Below are 15,253 nucleotides of genomic sequence, written 5' to 3'. Positions count from 1 at the left end.
TTTTTCTAGTGTCCATAAAGCTTTGTATTATTGTTTTATTAGAATCAATTTATAGACAATATGGTTCACACTCGTGTTTTTCCTAAACAGCAGCCCCTAAATGTGATGTAACTACAGTAAAAAAAATATATAAAATAAAATAATACAAATATTTGAGTTCATAGTTTAAAGTGAGAATAAAGTCAGAAATAAAATAAAATAATAAATAAATAAATAAAGGTTAATTAAATAAAGGCTCTAATCCTCTTCCAGAGTATAGGCCTATGATACATAGCAAATCAATAAAATGTCTCAAATAAAAGACTAGATATGTTGGTTCAAAGGTCACTTGAGTATGGAAGACAATAAAATAATTGTCTTCCATAGGCCTATTGAAGCCAGGTAAAAAAAATAAAAATAAATACTGTTTACAGTTTTTTCTAGTATCCATAAAGCTTTGTACCATTGTTTTATTAGAATACATTTATAGAGAACACACTCATGTTTTTCCTAAGCAGCAGCCCATTAATATGAGGTAACTACAGTTCCACCTTAAAAATGTGGACGTCACAGTCTCACTAGAGGGGAAGGTCTCTCTCTCTCTCTCTCTCGCTCTCGCTCTCTCTCTCGCTCTCTCTCTCTCTCTCTCTCTCTCTCTCTCTCTCTCTCTTTCTCTCCCTCCAGTGGTGAAGCTGTTAAGTTTAGCAGTAGCGTGATTGTGCATGTGCAGCGTGTGTTTATAAAGTTGTTGAGGAATGGCTGAACTGAGAAGAGGTCCTGGTGGTTGCAGCCGGTGTTAATGTTCAGAACTTCCACTTGAAGGACTTGATCTCTACTCCAGCACAACTTTAAAAAACTAGGTAAGCCATTTTTATTCTGTTTATTTTCAGGGTGCTGTGTTCACTGCTAGGACTTGTTTTGCAGAATGCAAAGCAGGCTTTTATATAGATAGTCCTCCTCATATTGTTTTGCAGCAGAAGTTCATGGTGAATGTGCTGGTATGTCACATTATTTCTCTAGAAGTCACAGTAAAGGTCACTCCAGCTCTCCTGTCAACAGTAACAGGAAAGACAGGTGACCACTGCACGCAGTTGTGGTCAAACACCATGAATGCCTCATTCAGCTGCTTAAAATAGTTTGTATGTGTCTTGAAATAGTGTCTGCTTGATTAAACATGCTGTAAAAATACAAGACCCAGCCTGGATTTTCAGAAAGAGTGCATGTAAAAATTGAACACAGTTGAGAGGCTGTAATGGGCCTAACATTAGATGCTACACGGTTGTAATCACATATTGGCATTTCCTGATCCCTTTGTGAATTAGGGGGCAAATGTTGAGCAATTCCTTAGAGGACAAAACTGGTGCAGATTATTTAAAGCGTCTTATGTTGCAGCTCTGGTCCAAACTGAGTGCAGGTTTCACATTTAGTAGTGTGTTTAACATTACAAACTTCTGTCTTTAGGTAGTGGTGCAACACTTACTGTCCCTAAGATGTGGGTGTAAACAGCTGTGTTGCTGACCCCTTAAACCACAAAATATGGAGAGTTAATGTTAGATGAAAGTGTCTATGAATGAATCCCACACAGATCTGACTTCCATCAACTATCCAAGAGGCATCTTTAAACCTGGAGCTGGTGTTTCTACATCAGGACATCTTCCAGATTTGATGCCAAGGAATCAGTAAACCTAAAGGCCCCTGTTTTACTCTATAGTCTACAACTCATATGACCAAATTTTTTTGATAGCATCACATTCATTCTGCTGTATTAAGCCAGAATAAGAATCAAAAATACTTTATTGATCCTCAGGGGGAATTGGGATGTTACAGTTGCTCTTGTCTAAAGATAAGAAATGTAGGAAAATAGAAATAAAGGAGTATGTAACATGTAAATCATGTACATAATGCTACAGTATAAACTAAATATATGTAAAGAAATAGAAGTACTAAAATTAAAAATTAAAAATAAGAAAATATTAAATATGTACAAATATTTGCATTAAGAGGTGCAATATATAACCACAGTGCAAAAAATAAATGGAAAATGCTTAGAAGTTGGATCTATTTGATAGAATAATTTAGGGATAACGTAATGTGGTATATATTAGGCTACTTTTTTACGATTAACAACCCACTCTTTATCCATTTATGTGTATTTGTATGTGTGTATACGTGTACTGTATATGTGTGTATGTACAGCGTATGTATGTATATATTATTTTATTTGTTATAATATCTAAGGTGAAAGCTTCCCATGTTCAATTGTTCAACTGTTAATAATTATTATTTAAGAAAACCTCTGGAGGAGCCAGGCTTTTAAAAGGTTGTCAATTGTACTGCATACATTTTAAATGTGCACAACGTTATGTTAATCTGTTGGCAGTAATACTGATTCTATAATGTGAAATTAATGCTTTTCCAGAATAAAAAGTAAATTACAAAAAGAAGTTGGATCTATTAAGTGTGTGATGCAGGTTCCAATCATATGTTTTAAATGTTGATGATGTCCATGATTAACATGGACACAGTGTTTTGGTTTTACTGTAACATATTTTCCTGTGTTTCCTGTCTGTGTAGTTGTGAGTTATTATGTCGTCTGAGGGGAAACATGCAGACGCCATGCAGGACCCTCTGTTCATTCTGGAGAGCGAGGAAGCGTACAGAAATCCCACCGAAGTGAAGATGAGTCAGATCGTTCTGCCGTGCCACGCCAATCACTGTGGAGAGCTGAGTGTCGGACAGCTGCTGAAGTGGATGGACTCCACGGCCTGCTTGTCTGGTAGGACAACACCAGAAAACCTCTCACTTGTTACTTTAATTAATCTCTCAGTAGTTCTTCTTACATCTCAGCTTCACAACTGATGATATAACTAGAAGGGCAAAATAAATGCATTTAAAGTCTTTCTGTGTGATAGATTATTTCTGTTTGCCTTATAGATGCACATATCTACAGCTCATACGCTTCCACTTATTTGCAGATGTTTTGTGACTTTGTGCTACGCTAATTAAATATTTGTGTAATCGCTCCTCTCCCAGCTGAGAGACATGCAGGTTGTTCCTGTATCACTGCGTCTGTGGACGACATCCATTTTGAACACACTATTGGGTAAGGTATTAACCTTAATGCTGCTGTGCCAATGAACATAATGTCTCACAGTAGAGACGTCCAGATTGTGTTGATACTATCATCACTGCTCCGTGTTGATAGTAAAGACAAGTGTCTCTGTCTGTCTTCTCCAGGGTGGGAAAGGTAGTCAACATCATAGCAAAGGTCAACAGAGCCTTCACGTCCAGTATGGAGGTTGGTGGACGTTGTTTTTGAATGTGAACGTTCATTTTATTTCAGAAAAATAAAATGCACATGGTGATTGTTTTTTCATTTCAGGTGGGTATCTTGGTGAATTGTGAGGACCTTTACAATGGCAAGCAGTGGAAGGTTTGCCATGCCTTCGCTACCTTTGTCGCCAGACGAACTGAAGCTGGGAAGGTAAGGGACAAGAACCGAAATATGCATTTTTACTGAAGCTAGTTGAACATCCCCTGAGTTTGAGTGTGCTCTGTGTACACAGGTACAGCTGAAGCAGGCGCTTCCTCGCACACAAATGGAGCAGATGGAGTACAGCCTGGCGGCAGAGCGCAGGAGGATGAGGCTCATCCACGCTGAGATCATTACAGACCTACTGAGCAGCAGCACAGCTCAGCTGGGTACAAGCTGTAGACACAGGGCTTCATAACACGGCACCGTTTAAAATCAGAATGATTAAAGCTCCTTGTTCTCGCGCTCTCTCCAGGAGAATGCCAGGAGTACAAGGGCGCCGTGCCGGCTGAGCGGACACGAGTGGAGAGCGTGGAGCTGGTGCTACCGCCGCACGCCAACCACCAAGTCAGCACCTTCGGGGGCCAGATCATGGCCTGGATGGAGAACGTGGCTACAATTGCAGCAAGGTGTGTACCTATTGTTTTTTCAGTTTATTTTTAAGAAATATGCTTTTTCACTTTCTTGCTGAGTTGAGACAAGATGAGAAGTTCAAAAGGAGGGAGTTATGTGTATGTCTATTTCTTTTCCGGGCACAGGGACTTTGTTGACAGTAAACTAGCGGAGACTCCAGGAAGTCACTGCAACCGGCCAAGAATTATACAAACCCCTCCCATAAGAGCACAAATGGTCTTTTTTACACTTCAGTATTTGTACGGATTAAACAAACAAGATAAAACATGGTAATTATTGAGCTTTAGAGATGCTAGTAGGTAGGTTTATTACCTTTTGACAGAGCCAGACTAGCTGTTTCCCTCTGTTTCCAGTTTTTATGCTGAGCTAAGATACCCGGCTGTAGCTTCATATTTAACGGAGAGATACTGAGAGGGGTAGCGATCTTTTTTTATCTAACTCTCGGCAAGAAAACAAATAAGCATATTCATACTAATTCTTAACAAATCCTAGTTAGCTGAGGCTATTTGAAATGAGTCCCAGGTTCCTCTTTCTTCTTCATATTTTGATCTAGTCGCTTGTGTAACGCTCACCCGACCCTGAGGAGCATAGACATGTTCCATTTCCGTGGCCCGTCTCACATCGGTGACCGACTTGTGCTGAAAGCCATCGTTAACAACTCCTTCAAGCACAGGTGAGTCTACACACACTGAAGCAAATAAAGGCACAAATAACTCAACTCCTCTAATATAGGTTTGCAATGTATCTCTATAACTTAACGTGTATTGTTACTGTTTGTCTGTGTGTATGCACTTCTTTTCCTGAACCCACGCGCCTGCATACACGGTGTGTTCTAGCATGGAGGTGGGAGTGTGTGCTGAGGCCTACAAGGGTGGAGAACCTCTGCGCCATATAAATAGTGCTTTCATGACCTTTGAGGTGCTGGACAGTGACATGAAGCAGTGCACGCTACCACGGATACGACCTGAGCCTGTGGTGAGTTTTCTTAGTGTCCTATTGATGTCTGAGAGCCCATAATGTACAGTAAAGTATAGAGACAAAGAAAACTAAATTTCAGTACCATGTTCACAAAATAAACATCCTTATGTGAGGAATTCAACATTAAGTTTTTCCATGTTTTACAGGATGGGAAACGAAGATATCAAGAAGCTATTGCCAGAAAGAAGATTCGTCTTGATAGGTTAGTATCTCCCCTGATAGATCAGAGGGCTGACGTGGTTTATTGCAGATATGTACTGCATATTGTTGTCAGTGTAAAAGTTGCTTCATCTGCATTTTCTATCTCCCAAAGGACTCACCATGGTGTCATCTGCTCCCTTTAAAAAATCTATTACGTTGGGAAAAGTATGTTTTGAGCGTAAAGTGGCTTTTTGTGCATGAATCATAAAACATTTAAAAAAAAAAATTAAAAAAAACTTAAAAAACATACTTTTCCCAGCGTAATAAATGCACGTTTATTATGTTGAGAAAAGTATGCTTTGAGCGTAAAGTGGCTCTTCGTGCACGAATCATAAAACATAGAAAAACAACAACATATACATTGAAAAAAGCCAATTATAGTGCATGATAGCAGTATAAAGCACTGGAAATAATACAGAAACAGTGTCATCGTTGGTTCGTTTGTCCACACAATCCATTATTTACCATACTCTGCAGCAGCACATGACTTGGCAGAGCAGCATATCACAGCTGAGCAGACTTTGGTGCCGAGCATAATAACTTCATTGTTCAACTGTAAAATACCCGGCGTCCAGTATAATCTTATAACCAAATGTGTTGAATCATTGCTAGAACAAAACGCTTATCAGATCTTCCTTTTGTCCCTGAATGTAAATCATTTTGCCCTACGTGTTTACAGGAAATACATTATCCACTGCAAGCAAACGGAGGTGCCCGTCTCTGTGCCCTGGGATCCGAGTAACCAGGTATTGCAATCTCTGGCAAACAGAAGCACACACGCTTAGTGAGGCTTATTAGATATATTGCCACTGTATTCGAGAGTTCAGACAGTGCTTTGTTTTTTAGATGTACCTGAGCTACAATAATGTATCGGCCCTGAAACTAATGGATACCAGAAACAACTGGGTATTAACTTCTGAGAAAAACAAGGTCAGTATTGTTTGTATTGTCATCCAGGATATAGCTTGTTAAATAGATACAGCTGTTGTGATTCCAGCATGCATTCTGATCTGTATTATTTTGGACAAGCTGCACATTCACAGTCCTGGAGGTACGTAGGCCCACGTTGCTTTAATTAAATTGTGGAATAACACAGAATAAGTCAGAAAAGTTTGTCTAAAGCTGAAACTTTAAGCTTACTCGTGCTCCACCCCTCTCCAAATTCAGAGATTTAGAGACCTGAATATAGTCGCCCTCAAAATATGTATAATTACCATAATGTATAATCTCTCATGCACCCACCAGTTAATGTGGCAGTTTTGACAGCAGGCAAACTCGACGTGTGCACATTGGGATAACTGGAACGAATCCTATATATAGACACAGAACCCACCTCCTCTTTGTGGATGTGCTGCTCTCTTTAGGTCAGACTGTACACGCTGGAGGAAAACCACATGCTGTGTTTCAAGGTGGAGATGCACGTCAGCGTACCGGCGGAGCAGACCTTCCACCTCCTGTCAGACCTGAGGAGGAGGCAGGAGTGGGACCACCACTATGAGTCAGTATGAGGAGCTCAACGTACAGTTAATTTAACAGCAGAATGAGGTTAAATTCTGATGTTATTTTATTTTTTTCTTATTTTCAACATTGTAAAAACACCAAAACCAAGGCCCACTCGTTTGTACAAACGATATAAATCTTTAAAAATGGTTCAGAAATATTAGGGCTGTGTATTGGCAAGAATTGTCAACTATTTTATTTATCCCCAACTATTTTGATAAATCGATTAATCGGTTTGAGTAATGTTTCAAATGTGAATATTTTCTGATTTCTTTACTCCCTTATGACAGTAAACTGAATATCTTTGAGTTGTTGACAAAACAAGACATTTGAGGACGTCATCTAGGGCTTTGGGAAACACCGATCAACATTTCCACCATTTCTGACATTTTATAGACCAAACAACTAATTGATTAATCGAGAAAATAATCAACAGATTAATCGACAATGAAAATAATCGAATTAAATAACTAATTGAAAGCTCACACTGTGATGCTGCAGCCGTTATGTGGACTGAATATTACAAACAAAGCGTATTCAAGAATTACTTATTATTCTTAAGTGAAAGTGACGGCAGTGTGAGACATTAATCTTACATCTTTAATATTTGCATTTTGCTCATTTCTTTGTTGTTCCCTGCAGGGAGTGTGACCTGATCAACCAAGCAGATGAGGAAGACACCCTTTATCGCGTGGCCACACCGTCTGTCACTAAAGGAGGCAAAGGTCTGGACTTTATCTTGCTGGCATCCAGGAGGAAGCCATGTGACTCCAGGTGTTGTAACATACATAATAAACAACACGCTCATGTCATTTTACACTTTGTTTGTCGCTTCACTGCTGTGTTTTCTTCATTTTGACTATCCCATATGTTTCTTGATTTCCTTTTCCACCTTATATGCTATATTTTTATTTTTATTGCGTTACTGCCTCTTGCTTGCTCTCTCATAAAGTCTCATGATGCTATCCTTGTTTGCCCCTCTCAGAGACCCGTATCTGATCGCTCTGCGTTCTGTCACTTTGCCCACTCACCCTCCCACCGATGACTTCACCAGAGGAGAGGTGCTCTGTGCTGGCTTCACAATCTGGGAAGAGTCCAGCGCCATCACCAAGGTTGGCCAAATGAGAAGGGCACATTACTGCACTCTAACGCTAACAATTCACAACTAAAGTAATTACAAGATGCAGTGGTTTAACTGATGTGTTTTGTTTCAGATCACCTACTACAACCAGGCCACGCCAGGTGTCCTCCCCTACATCTCCACAGACATCGCCGGCCTCTCCTCCAGCTTTTCCAGCACCTTTTCTGCCTGTAGTCACTTCCTGGAGGCCAACAAGGACAGCCTGGCTGCTCTGCCGCCCTCTGCACTGTGACACAACACCGCCGCCATGGTCTCCCTGCAAGAGGAGCAGAAGGAAGGATTAGGATCATCTCACTGTCTTCATCCCAATTTCACCTCTGTTGTGGAGATGCTCTTCAAGAGCCCATAGTTGAATGTAAGTCTCACCCTGAGATTATAAACGTTTTTGCAATGGATTTGTAGTTTCTTTCATGTCTTTAAACCTCAATTCTCACTGTGTGTTCATTCTTAAAATGAGAGAAATTTCTTTTAATAAGGATAACAATATACCGTTTTTTTTTATAAAGAACTTGCTACATGTTTTCAGCAAGATTAATAGGTATGAGGCAAGAGTGCACAATGTGTTTGAGTCTTTCTTGGATTTTAAGCCTCTTAAGTTTTATTAGAGCTAATATATTCTGGAACACTCTCTGTGCTACACTAATTTATAGCTCAACGAATCACATTTTGGTACATAGGTTTATAGATCAATTAATCACATTTTGGTACATAGGTTTAAAGATCAATTAATCACATTTTGGGACATAGGTTTATAGATCAATTAATCACATTTTGGTACATAGGTTTAAAGATCAATTAATCACATTTTGGTACATAGGTTTATAGATCAATTAATCACATTTTGGTACATAGGTTTACGTATTTAACACAATGTATTTTCTTGAGACAGCCATGCTTTTAATGGTATTGCCAGTGTTTTTAGTCAAAGCTGAGATGTTTCAGCCTCTTTTGTTATAGTTTATTTTCTACCTCCTAAATACAGTTTTTAAACTATTTTGATTGAGACTTTAAAGTGTAAAGATGCCGTTTTGTTTTGAGACAACGCTGTATAGTTTTAGAGGACAACTCTTGCACTGATTGTATGATATGTTGACATTCAATGGCCAAGTATCTCACATGTCGAGCTGTTTTGATTTTAACTGAAACAATAAACACAATGACCAGTGGATTGTGCTCATTTCAGCTGTTGTGTCGGTGTTCACCTCCCTCACCCTGCATTCCTACCATTCCTTAACTGTTTTTTATGAAGAAAAACACAGCTGGCAGCTGTATCCCACTATGACATGTGACTTTAGGATTGTAATAGTTGCAGAGGAGCACAGTGGAGTCTAAGTGAAACAGAAAGCTTCTGACTGGGGTTTAAAGGAGCTGATTGCTCTGCTTGCTCTGTTTGTTCCAAGATCATCCTGTTATGCTCTCAATGCTTCCCGGACAGCAAAACAGGGAAGACAAAAGCGAATGCATCTGTGATGAAACATGTTATGTCAGTACAGTGTGAAATTTTAGGTAAAATGATAAAATACTGTCAAGCCAGTCACTCCTGATGAGTGTGTTGGCCTGCAGCTTGATGCTCACTGCCAGTTCACACCACTCTGCAGGTCACTGAACGGCATCTCATCTGATGTGTGTTATTCTCTAAGACCGCGGTCAGTGAGGCAAGCTACACCCTGGGGCCGTCATCAGTGCCCACTTCCCAGCATCCTCTCTGTTTTAGGAATGAAGCAAGCACCTGCCCGTCCCCGCTGGCTCCTTCTGCCTCTGACAGAATACTTTCTATCTTTGGTTCTTGACGCTTTAGCTCGATAGACTGGTTTACCGACTCCTTTTGCTCATGGCCTGCAACCTGTTGGCTGTCTTCTGGGAGGCAGCCTGGAATGAGAGCTAAACATATTATGTTTTCCCTTAGAAGAATACATTCCAGAAAATATCAGTGCACCATGTAATGAACAAAGACAATTAAAAAAAAAAAATTAAATAAATAAATAAAAAATAATTAAATAATAATTAAATTATTAATTTTACATACTTCTTGGTGGTTAGTTCCTAATCTAATTGTTTAGTCTGACAACAATAATACAAGCAAAACATTGTAAAATAAGTTAATATCTTTGCATTAGAGGTCTCATCAGACGTTTCAGTATCAACATTACATATATGTAATAAAAAAAGACAGAAAGAAAAATTAGGTTAAGCAATAGTAAAAGCATAAATAATGAAAATAAATAAAATATTTGAGCTCAAAATAGATATGCTCTCAAAATAGACTCCATTATTAAGGAAAATACTTGAAGTTCTTTTATTTCTGTGAACTGATTCACTATTTACACTGTTAAGGAAGTTCACTTTAAGATTCTCAATACATTTATTCTTGCCAAATTTTACTTTCTTTACTCATCTGATATTTGTGTGTATTCTGTTTAAACGATTGCCATATAGAAGGCTATATAGATAGATAGATAGTAACTTTATTGATCCCGAGGGAAATTCAAGTTTCCAGCATCACAGTTCCATAGTGCAAAACATGTTAGTAAAAGGGCAGTAAAAAAAGTTAGTAGTGCAAAGTACAAAGTACAAAAAAATATACCAGATATAAAAATACAAGGAGATGAAGAAAACTATTAAAACTGAATATAGTGCAGGGTAACAGCTGTGATACACGACTATTAAAAACAATTGAATATAGTGCAGAAGAGACTGTTAAAAATGAGTATAGTGCACTGTTGTAATGATTTGGGGCACTTTAATCAAATTGATATAATATTCCCTATCGCCTATATGTTTCCTATAAAAATGCTAAAATATTAACTGAATTATTGGCCATAATCTTTCTAAAATCACATCTATCAATCCTATATCCCTCCAGTTCAGCCCTCCGCCACCACGTCCTCCACTCAACGCCCGCCTACAGTGTAAACAACTAACCACGTGACCCGGAAGAGAGAGACAGAAAGCTTTGCTACAGACTACCACAGACTACTACACGTTTATTAATACTGGATACACAACTAGTGACCATATTCAATCGACAGTATGAGTCAGGAGTGTATGATAAAGTTACAAACTGCAACAAGAGAGAAACTCAGAAGATTTAACTCTCTGAGAGGTGAGTTTAATGAGTTTATATCATTTCCTCCTCCTCCTGTGTTCAGCTTAGAAAACATGCCTGTGTATGTGTATATACTGCGTGTGTGTATATATGTATACATTATATATATGTATATATAAATAGATTTGATTTGAATTTATTGTTTTCAATTTTATTTATTTTACTTGTGTATATTCTTTTTACTTACATATCTATTTTTTTGTAAATATGTTTTTTCTGTATCTACACTGGATTATTTTATATTAATATTAGGTTTATTAAGTTTCTTTGTATCGAGAATGTTATTATTGGGGACGTTTGTGAATGTTTGTTCTGTTGTTTCAAAATGATAGAAAAAAACAATAAATATAATATTGAAAAAAAAAAAAAAAGAAACCATGCCTGCATTGTTATTATTTATTCTAATGTGAAGTGGGTGGGTGTGCTGTTTCTGTGTCTGCAGCTCTGGAGGTGCAGCCCGGTGAGTTTTGGGATGTGGTGGTGGTGACAGCTGTGGATGAGAGCCAGAGAGAAGCTTATGAGCTGCAGATCAGAGACAAAGTGGAGAGGAAAGAGCTTCCCCTCGGAGTCCACTACCAGGTCTTCTCTGATCCGCCTGGGTCTAAAATAGGTGAGTGAGTCACACTGTTTCATTTCACTGTTGTTGCTGATGGGCATCAACAAAGCACCACATTATTATTATTATTATTATTATTACTAATATGAGCTTGTGTTTTCCAGGGAATGGGGGCTCCACTCTGTTTGCTCTGCAGCAGCTCAATGACATCTATGGGGAGGCTCTGAGCAGGCTGAGAGTCATCCTCATACATGCAGGTTTGACAATTCAGTGTTTTTTTGTTGTTGCTGTTTAAGTACATTTAAATAAAGTAAAAATAAAATATTTGTTTCACTGCTTTTCCTCCAAAGCATGCTAGGAGGGTTGCAACTGTTTTCACTATTCACTATTAATCTGCCAAATACTAATTATTGAATAATCTATTGATGGTTTGGTCCACAAAATGTCAGAAAATAGTAAAATTTTACATAGTCCAATTGTTCTCTGTTCAAAAACAAAGACATTACACACACACATACTGTATATATATACATATATACAGAATATCACCATTCTAATAGAATAAGCAGCTATACCTTAAAGGTCCCATATTGTAAAAAGTAAGATTTTCATATCTTTTATATTATAAAGCAGGTTTGAGTGCTCTATAAATACTGTGAAAGTATTGAACCGCTCAATATATGGTGAAATACACACAACTCGTTTTTAGAAATTGTGCGTTTGAAACAAGCCGTCAGGATTTCTGTCTATTTGTGATGTCACAAATCTACAATATTTAGACCATTACACAGTTTTGAATGTAAAAATTCTAAATGTGTCCCAGTTTATTTCCTGTTGCAGTGTATGTGAATAACATAAGCTGACAGGAAGTAAACATGGACCCAAACTGTTTCCTAGCAACGCAATTCCGTTGAAATGCACTAAAACGGAGCGTTTCAGACAGAGGGTAAATACAGGTATATTCAGGCAGACAGTATGAGGAAAATAAAGTTTTTTTTTAACATTGCAGCATGTAAACATGTTCTAGTAGAAACACAAAATACAAGTATGAACCTGAAAATGAGCACGATATGGGACCTTTAATTAACTTTAAAATCACAAAAAATTGAAAAAGACAGAAATACATTCTTTCAATAATAAATGTGCCATATTCTGTAAATAAATACAGTGAACATACTTGCTTTAACACATGATGATACCAAAACATGTGAGTAGTTGAAATGTGTGACATCTTCCAAATTATTCTTTAAGGCTTTAAAAGAAAGTGTCTAAATCTGACTTTTCATTAAGACAATAAAAGTTAACTCATTATTTTTCCATCGCCATGTTTTTCTAAAGTTTAGGGGGTTGATTGCAAATGCGCAGACATTTTAGATAATGCACATACTGCGTGTGACGTTTTCCCACATCTCATCCTTCCAGGAGGGCTGAGTCAGCGTCTGCCCAGCGCCAGCGCCCTGGGGAAGATCTTTACCGCCGTGCCGCTGGGTGACCCTCTATACCAGATGCTGGAACTCAAACTGGCTTTGTATGTAGATTTCCCGTCTCAGATGAAGCCTGGCGTACTGGTGACGTGTGCTGACGACATAGAGCTCTACAGTACTGCGGAGCATGAGAGTGTTCGGTTTGACAAACGTGGCTTTACAGCTTTAGCTCACCCCTCCCCGCTGTCCATTGGGACGACCCACGGAGTGTTTGTGTTGGATTCAAATGAAAAGTCCTCTAACTCTGAAATGGAGAACACTTCATGCCTGCGTTTTCTGCACAAGCCGAGCATCGACCAGATGCGAGACAGTGGAGCTGTTTGTAAAAGGCAAAGTGGTTGTTTTTCTCTCTCTGACACTGAGTTTGTCTACACAGACAGCACCTATTATGTCGACTTCGATACTGCAAAGTCTCTTCTGAATCTGCTGAAGGAGTTGGGTCCTCTGGACTGTGAGGTAGATGCATACGGGGACTTTCTCCAAGCACTGGGCCCCAGAGCGACTATAGATTACACCAGCAACACTGCGAATGTCACCAAAGAGGAGAGCAGTCTGGTGGAAATCCGCCAAAAGATCTTCCATCTTCTGAAAGGGACTCCCCTGAATGTCATCCTCCTGAACAACTCCAAGTTTTATCACATTGGAACCACTTCAGAGTACCTCTTTCACCTCACCGAGGACGTGGCGCTGAGGAGTGAGCTGGGCCTCCTGTCATCTGCCTTCAGCGTATTTATGAATGGAAACGCCTCCTCAGGACGCTGCGTTATGTACAGCGTCCTCGATCCCAGTTGCTCTGTGGGAGCTGGATCAGTGGTGGAGTACTCCAGACTGGGAGCAGGAGCCTCCGTCGGTGGGGGCTCCATCGTCAGCAGCTGCTGGGTCAGTGCAGGCCTCTCGGTGCCTGATGGCGTCTTCATGCATTCACTGTGTGTGAACTACAAGCACCAAATCAGGTTTGTTACCGTCGTCTTTGGGATTAATGACAACCTGAAGCGCAGCGTGGAGTCCCCTGCACACATGGAGGAGCTGAAGCTGTTTGGTTTCAGCCTGGCAGAGTGTCTGTCCCACTGGGGGCTGAAAAATGAAGTCCTGATGTTCTCCGGTGATTCATCCAGCTGTAGTTTGTGGAACGCTTGTTTGTTTCCTGTTTGCTCCGATCAGCTAAACTCGTTCTCGCTGTCTCTGGAGATGCTGCAGGCCGCCCTGACTGGCTCTACATACACCTTACCCAAAGACACAAAGCTGATGTCAATGCAAGAGGCCTTACAGTGTAAGAACCTGGAGGAGATGCTGAAGTTCAGGAAGGGACTATATGAAGACATCGTACAGAGAAACACAACAAATGAAGCTATTAATTGAGATTATTACACAGTTTTGTTGAATACTCCAATCTGATTGGTCAATCATGGTGTTCTACGGTCTGTTTTTTTTTTATAGCAGACCGTTGCTATGGACGCAGGTCTGATGTTGGACTCTGGCGGACCATTTTTGTGTCAAAGTAGGGATTTCTTAAGTAATAGCCGTGTAATAAGCAGGATAAAGTACAGCTAGCGGGTCGTTGTTGTGAAAAAAAAACCTTCAGGTCGATCCGCTTCGCATCAGGGTTTATTTCACAACAATGACCGGCTCGCTGTACATTATCCCTTACTTATGTGTCAGTCAGTTTAAAGAGGACCTATTTTGCATTTTGTTATATAGTTTTTGTGCATGTAAAAGGTCTGCAAACTTGCAAAGCTCAAAGTCCATGCCAAAAGGAGTTACTCTCCTCCACAGAAACACTGCTCCTGAACTGCCTGAAACGCCTTGCTTGAAGTCCCGCCTTTTTCTTCCGTAATGTTGTGATGTCACCAAGTAACACATTTGCATAATGGCTTGTTTGGCACGCCCTCAAACAAAGCTAGTTAGACCAGAGCTGGAGCGGAGTCCAAAGAGTCTAGTTTGGTTGACCAATCACAACAGAGTGGGCCACCGGTATGAGAAAAGTACGGTGTGTTTTGTACATTGAAGCATGTAAACATGTTCTAGTAGAAACCCAAAACACAAATATGCACCTGAAAATAAGCATAATAGGTCCTCTTTAAGTACGTGATAACATAGATTGAGTTATAAATCATTTGTATATTGTATGATCATTCAAATGAGCTTTTGTCGGCAGTATGAAGATCTGATATGGATTTTGTCATCTGATTTATTGTGGTATAACATTTAATAAAGTTTATTCTTACATTTTTTGAGTTTTTTAAGTTTTTCTAATTGAAAATGTTTCTTTCTTGTGTCTTTTAGCAGCACTGATCTACACAGACGTGTCCATTGTCTTATAGCTGTGAGACAAAGGGCACTTTCAACTCATATTTCCTTATAT

The 15,253-nt window shown here is 39.3% G+C and overlaps 2 protein-coding genes across 2 annotated transcripts; both read left to right on the top strand.

The window, feature by feature from the left end:
- Positions 1–648: 648 nt before the first annotated feature.
- Positions 649–8,911, top strand: acot11b (acyl-CoA thioesterase 11b). Its single transcript, XM_074635594.1, has 17 exons — positions 649–839; positions 2,554–2,755; positions 3,013–3,082; positions 3,217–3,277; positions 3,362–3,463; positions 3,546–3,681; positions 3,768–3,921; positions 4,479–4,598; positions 4,762–4,900; positions 5,050–5,105; positions 5,784–5,850; positions 5,951–6,034; positions 6,469–6,602; positions 7,247–7,378; positions 7,590–7,716; positions 7,819–8,492; positions 8,598–8,911. Exons 2-16 carry the CDS (start codon positions 2,566–2,568, stop codon positions 7,975–7,977), a joined length of 1,731 nt encoding a protein of 576 aa, XP_074491695.1. The 5' UTR covers positions 649–839; positions 2,554–2,565; the 3' UTR covers positions 7,978–8,492; positions 8,598–8,911.
- Positions 8,912–10,633: 1,722 nt separating this feature from the next.
- On the top strand, positions 10,634–15,120 carry fpgt (fucose-1-phosphate guanylyltransferase). The gene is made up of 4 exons (XM_074635593.1): positions 10,634–10,848; positions 11,294–11,461; positions 11,572–11,664; positions 12,830–15,120. The coding sequence occupies exons 1-4, from the start codon at positions 10,776–10,778 to the stop codon at positions 14,248–14,250; spliced, it is 1,755 nt and encodes a 584-aa protein (XP_074491694.1). The 5' UTR covers positions 10,634–10,775; the 3' UTR covers positions 14,251–15,120.
- Positions 15,121–15,253: the final 133 nt, after the last annotated feature.

The sequence above is a fragment of the Sebastes fasciatus genome, chromosome 5, assembly GCF_043250625.1.
Source record: "Sebastes fasciatus isolate fSebFas1 chromosome 5, fSebFas1.pri, whole genome shotgun sequence".
In the NCBI taxonomy this organism is placed as follows: Eukaryota; Metazoa; Chordata; class Actinopteri; order Perciformes; family Sebastidae; genus Sebastes; species Sebastes fasciatus.
Note: the sequence above shows the minus strand (reverse complement) of the source record. Positions and strands in the feature narration are given on the sequence as shown.